Source organism: Helianthus annuus, chromosome 10, assembly GCF_002127325.2.
Source record: "Helianthus annuus cultivar XRQ/B chromosome 10, HanXRQr2.0-SUNRISE, whole genome shotgun sequence".
Lineage (NCBI taxonomy): Eukaryota > Viridiplantae > Streptophyta > Magnoliopsida > Asterales > Asteraceae > Helianthus > Helianthus annuus.
In genome coordinates this window covers 13,905,220-13,912,125 of record NC_035442.2, presented here as the reverse complement: position 1 = coordinate 13,912,125, position 6,906 = coordinate 13,905,220, and the positions used below count along the sequence as shown (strand labels likewise).

General features: G+C 33.1%; 1 protein-coding gene across 1 annotated transcript; it reads left to right on the top strand.

Annotated features, from left to right (window-relative positions):
* Positions 1-3,107: 3,107 nt before the first annotated feature.
* On the top strand, positions 3,108-4,262 carry LOC110884051 (protein ELC-like). The gene has a single exon (XM_022131724.2). It carries the CDS (start codon positions 3,133-3,135, stop codon positions 4,177-4,179), a length of 1,047 nt encoding a protein of 348 aa, XP_021987416.1. The 5' UTR covers positions 3,108-3,132; the 3' UTR covers positions 4,180-4,262.
* Positions 4,263-6,906: the final 2,644 nt, after the last annotated feature.

Here is a 6,906-nt window from a genome sequence, read left to right as displayed (position 1 = left end):
TTTTAAACCAATTTACATTCTTACCCCTTAAGTTTAATGAATTTATCATGCGTCTCATAAACTCTAATAAAGCTATACTTACCTTTTTTTAAACCATTTACACAACTCCTTTAAACTTTAATAAAGTTACAGCTTCGTTACGACGTTTTGATTTTTTACATGTTTTATCTTTTTATATATCGTTTCACATAATATCAACGTTGCACATTAGTTATTTTTATTTACATTCCGAAATTAATTTTTTTAACATTACTCTTAAATTGACAGGTTGCTTTAAACGTTTTTAATCATTTGTTTTTTTAAACCGTTCGGCGCTCATGTAGATATATACCGTGACGTGCCTTTTATCTACCCTTGAACCGACCCGCTGCAACAAGTTATTGTATATATTAAAAAGCAACCTTTGGGTGATTGTTTGTTTTGAGGAGGTGATGCTAACATTAAAGAGGCTTGAAATTATAATTCCTTTGTGGTATGTGTGGTAGGAGTTAACTCTCAACTAGAAGAAACAATATACCCACATATTTGAATTTGGGTTAAATTGTAACATAGATTTGTTTTATATTTCAATTAATGGTTTAGGTTTTAAAGTAAAAGTGAGAGATAATGAGCTTTATGTTAATCTGTATAAATTAACAACTACGTAGAAAGCAACTTTTACTGTTTGTGTTATTTAGACTAAATAGCTAAAATATTCTAACCTAATTATCATATTTTTAGCAACATGTGAATCATCATTAATTTATAATGTGAGATTATGAATGGTATCACTCGGATATGTATGTGTTTAGTTCTAAGTTTTATAAATAGTTTATGTAATTGTACTGAGAATATCTAATTGAAACATATATCATTATCAATAACCGGGTTCTTAATTACTTTACTTATTTATGCTTTTCAAAACAAGTTGGTTTCCCGCCGCAACACGCTAGTGGAAACAACCTAGTTATCATGAAATAATAGCCAGAATTACTTGTTAGTTAGCTTGTAATACAAAATTTTTCAACCTGTTTTCAGATTTACCCCGAACACCTTATAGTTTGATAATTAGCAATAATCATTTTTGCAACCTCGTACTAAAGTTCCATATAATTTTTTTTTAAAGGCCAATTCATTAAAAACCACTAGCAAGGCGTTAGAAACCATACATCGATTCAATGCTATCCAGCCAATGTACTAATTACAGAAATTAAACGAAATCCAATTGTTCCAATCAAGCGACTCCATCTTGGACTGAATTTTCACCCAAAGAAACCTGAGCATTTTCAATTCATCTAGCAAGTTTCCAATTTCAACCCCTTTAAAGGGCACAACATGTTGTTCACAACAACCCCTTGTTTTGACAACTTCGATCTAGTCGGGAACCGGTTTAAGCCAAGCCTCCAACCAAAGACATTAACTTTCTTTGGTACCCAACGATTCAATACGAACCTGCTTCTGGCTTGGAACGAGGCGGGAGTCACCAATAATGTTCTCCCCGATGTAACAGCGAAGTCACCACCATTATCGCCCATCATTTCCAGGAATATGCATTGTTCCGAGCCTAACCGTACCGAGTAAAGCTAAACATTCCTGCAGTTCGCTATCCCCTAAACTTTTGGTACTTTAGAGCATTTACATCCCTTCCTCTATCTCTATTTCTATAATTACACATAAAATACTAAATTTTCTATCTCACTTTCAATTAAATAATAATTTTATATTTTTATCATTATCTTTTCTCTCTCCTCCACTCAGATTCACTTTTAAAAATTACTAAAAAATTAATGTGTGAACATTGTCCCCCAAATATATAGATGAACAATAACAGTTTCTTTCTTCCATTCACAATTACTTTTTATAATATGTAGTACCCACTCACAAATGTTTAACTTGATCGGTAATCAAACTGGTACAGTTGGGCCGATTTAAAGAATCGGACGATGTTACATAAAAAAATAAATATACATATATAACTAAGTTAAACAAAAATATGAAACAACTTATATCTTTGTTGTATAAATTTGTAATGTTAAAAACTATTATATACTATAAATTATATACTATAAATTTGCAACATATATGTGCATTGAGGGTGGTATGTTATGCATAATTGGTTGTACCCATAGCCACATTTCCTTATCTCATATTTTGTTGTATGTTATGCATAATTAGTTGTACTCAAAGGCCATAGCCGTATTTCCTCATCTCATATTTTGTTTTGTTTTGCGTTGTTGTAACGCATGAATTATGGTTTGTATAGTTGTATAATTTGCAACATATTTATGCAATGATTGTTGTAATGTATGCATTATGGTTTGTATAGTGGTAATGATATATATTATATATAGATTACGATGAACCAGTTAAACGGGAAAAAATAGACGTGGGTTCATCGTAACACGCGAGTCCTAGATCAACTTAGTTATTCTATTGTATGTTTTACGTTTCAATTTAATTTATTCGCATTAACACGCCGCAACTTCAGTGTTAGTGGTTGCTGGCAGTAGTGTGGCATTAGTGTTCGCCCCCGCCATAACACGGGGTGCTTAATACTAGTTAATATTAAGTATGTAATAAACAAACTATGAAGCGTGGAGTTGCAAATGAAATTTTAAAAGAATCTTTTCTAATAAATCAAATATTAAGTGTTAAACCAATAAGATGTCTAAACTATTAAGAGCCAAAATAATGTTTAACCATTTAGAGACAAATGCCTGGCTAATTCAGATAAGAGGTCTTAACCATTCAGACTCGGTATAATGCTTAACCATTCAGAGGCAAATGTCTGAACTATTTAGACATTTGTTTACGAAACAAACAATCTAAATCATTTAATATTGAACTAGTAAGAAGTCTGAATTATTAAGAGCTAAAACAAATAATTCCAGTAAAAAGTAAAAAGTCTGAATCATTAAGAAAATGCTTTTGACAGTATGAATTGTTGAATCGGTCAAATAAACAGATAACTTTAATTATGAATTTATAATTATTAAAATGGAGTGGGTATTGTTGTATGTCATTGGAAATTTCCAAGCAACTAAGATCCCTAATTTTAGCTTTTTAAATGTTGCGATGACTTTGGAAAGTCTTTGTTGAGTAGTTTTTTAAATGCTACATAACCAAATTTCACAAATAAATAACTTGTTCTTCATGTTAATTATTCCGGTTAGCTTCACTCTCTTCACCATGGCATCACCCTCTCAACTTGAAATCATCGATAACGCGATGTTTTGCAATACCAAATTTGCATTAGCGTATCCTGATCCCGACCAAAAATGGTTGATACGAAGACACTTAATTTCTCTTCATAGAGAATTTTCGTCTTTATGTCCCATTGTCGACACATATATCCACCACGATGGAGGCGGGGTGAACCTACTAAAAGTTGATGGCTACTTGTATATCTCTCACTCGTTACCTTTGGTTCGTATAAACATTTGGGTCCATGAGCACTACCCTCATATGGCACCTATGGTTCATGTGAACACGGACCTAACCAACCCAATTCGTCTAAACCACCCGTTTGTGGACCCTTCGGGCTTGACCACCTCATCTTATTTGCACACGTGGAGACCTTTTGAGTATGATCTATTAGGCCTTGCACGCAATCTAGTAAATATATTTTCCTTAGACCATCCTTTCTATGTTGCGAGTGTTCCTCCTAACATGTCACACCCCTCATATGTGTCTAAAATAGAAGGTATGGACCGGCTTTGGTGGATGCTTCACTATGACATGATCGCGTTGAGGGAGGACACAAACGATGAAGTAGAACAACTTGCTGCTCTTCAAGGTGAGATGAGGGCGCGTGTTGACATAACCGACAACATGATCATTGGACTGGACCATGAAAAGACTGAACTAAAGCAACGAGTCAAGGAAATGACTGATGGGGCGGATACCTTGGTCAACTGGTTATCGGTAAACAAGGTAAACTTAAGTGTAGTCATTGGAGGGAGAGTTGAAGACGCGTTTGAATGTGTAGACGAGATCTCAACAATGAAGATGGAGTGGCAAGCCGAGGATGACGCCTTGGAAGAATTGTTGTTTAAACTCGATGATGCGCTTGTAAAAGACGTTATTAGCCATGAAACTTACATTAAACAAGTTCGGGTTTTGGCTAGAGAGCAATTTTTCGCTAGAGCCAAACTCGAAAAGTTGAACCGTGAAGGGTCCTCAATTTTTCAAGTTTTTTGATTGATCTCATCATTGTACATCCACACATATCAGTTATACATAACACATAAATTGAATGAAATTTATCTACATGTTCAATTTTATATTAAAGTTTTAAGTTTAAATAAATTGATATTAAAAAACTAACTTTATTACTAAAAACAGAGTTGCAATTATAAAACCGATAGAATAAAAAAACATATTTGTCCAAATCATATAAAGCAGATAGAAGAAGTTGTTAATATAGTAATGTTGTATATAATGTTTGAAATTTACAAGAAACTAAAATCCAAACTAACAATGACTTCGCCATTGTCTCAACAATATTTATGAGTGGAAAGTGATTGTTTTATTAAAGTACGTTTTTATGAAGAAAATTATCACGAAATCGAATAGCCAACTAGACCTGGCTCAGCAATGTGGATGGTGTCATAGCTAGACCGGACAGTGAATTGGCTACAGTATGACATCATAAATAATTTAATAATACATATATATATAATTTTGGTGTAGACTTGCAATTTTAAAACTAGCGAGATTAAACCCGCGTGTTGCTGCCTGGGGGGAGGAGGAATTTTTTTCAATATCGGGGTATCAGCTCGTTACAACACGTACACATGCTATAGCAAGTGAAAAAGAAAACCCAATAAATGATCCGTATTAGTTTGGTTCTTTAAAAAAAAAGTAAGCCAAATAATTATAATAGATATTAAAATAACAAAATTAGTTTAATATAAGGTGTAAAATAAAACTATATAAAAAAGAAGATCGTGGATGCCACTTGACATCCATCCATTGATCAAGCGAATTAGTCGGGTATTGTGGGGACCTGGGGGTTTTGCGTAAGCGGGTTCATGCGGTTATGAAAAAAAAGTGAATGTTAGCAATTGGGCACTATTAAACCTTCTTTACTTCAATATAGATATATAATATAGAGTTTGGACTTGTAAATGATCCCGTAAACAAGATTTTAAAAAGGATCCTCAAACTAGCTTTTTTTCCCACCTCTATTAGGCTCGGGACAATAGTTATTGGGCTTTTAAAGACTTTCCGTTAATGTTGGATACAAATTTACTTAATGTTGATGGAGGGCTTCAATGTCGATACTGTCAAAAGCCCAAACTCATGGGAAACAAAAAAAAAATAATAACATTATAATTTCCTATATATTAATTGTCAACTTTTGTATGTGAGTAATATTTACTAGTGTTCTAAAAATCATGACTAGTCGTTGATTAATGGCTAGTCGGCTAGTAACCGAGTAATTTTTCGTTTTCAGTCCATTAATCGCTAGTCAACTCTAGTCAGCCCTAGTCGGCAAGCTTAAAATGTGGGATTCCGGCAAAAAAATGTATATTCCGGCCAAAACCTGTAAATTAGCCAGTTTCCAACCAAGCCATGTGACTTCCAACAATTAATCTTGTATACTTAAAAAATGAGTTGAGAAAGAGTTAAAAACTGTCTACTTAAATTATTTACCTATAAAAATGTGTATATGTATACATAAAACTTAGAATTACATATAAAAAACTCAATCCAATTAATTCCAAGTAGTCGTTAATTCTCACCTTATCAACCGACTAACGAATATCGAGTTCTCCAACCTTAATATTTACTCTTCAATTTGATGGCATCTCTTTGGTCCAAGTTTATCACTTCTTTTTATCTTTTTGTGGGTTTGTGCCTTGTGGTCCAATTCAATGCATAGTAAATACTTTATGGGGCCGTTATTTAACATGAAAATTTCAAGGTTTCCAAAGAAAAAGGCAATGTTTATGTTCTTAAGTGATAATTTCAATATTAATATTAATATTAACATAATATAATGCCAGTGGGTTATTACCCGCGTTTTACTGCAGGTTCAAACCATAGATAGAAAAACAATCGCGAATGGACATTTTAGTTAAAGGTAAGAAACCACATCACGATTGTATATTCGAATGTCACAAAAAGTTATCAGTTCAATCCGTGATGGTATCGACACTCGGTATAACCAAAAAAAAAAATAATACTTGCGACAAGTTCGAAACGTGAATAAAATAACCTACTTAAGATGGTACATACGAAAGTTATAAAGAGTTTACCTTGAGAAAAAAAACTAAAAAGAAACGACAATAAATAAGTAAAAGTTAGGGTCTAAACAATAATTACAATAAAATGTAAAGGGAAAAACTAAAGTTGAGGGTCAAATAGTGATTGTAATAAAGTGTAAGGGTTGAAAACGAAAAACAATTACTAAGATTAAAGGCCTAAATATGTTATTACTTAAGTAGAGGGGCTGTATGATAAATTTATTTGAATTAGAGGGTGAAATAAAATTCTATTATAATGGCATTTTAGTAATTAAACCTAAAAGTATGAACTTTTTGTTTACTATAGTCAATGATGTAAATTAATATATAGTTGTTTAGGTTTCCCAAATTAGTATACCCTCCCACGTTAACAAACCCATGACTTTCAAGTATAAAACATTGTTATATAAAGGGTTATTGGATTTTATCACTCTCAACTATTGGGCATTGGCCGCTGCCACTCCCAACTGTCACTTTGACTTCCACCACTCCCAACTTAAGACTTTGTGTGTGGTTACTCCGGAGTTAACCATTCTACAAGAGTTTCTGCAAATCAGGTGGAGCAGCATCCAAATCGTAATACGGAAGATGTCATAATTAAGGGATTAAGCCACAATAAAATAGCAAAACATGTTGTCAAGTATAGGTCCGGAGTGACACAACACACCAAATGTTA

What these genes read in the sequence shown, in the direction of transcription:
- LOC110884051 (XM_022131724.2), top strand. Translation starts at nt 3,133, where the DNA reads ATGTTAATTATTCCGGTTAGCTTCACTCTCTTCACCATGGCATCACCC.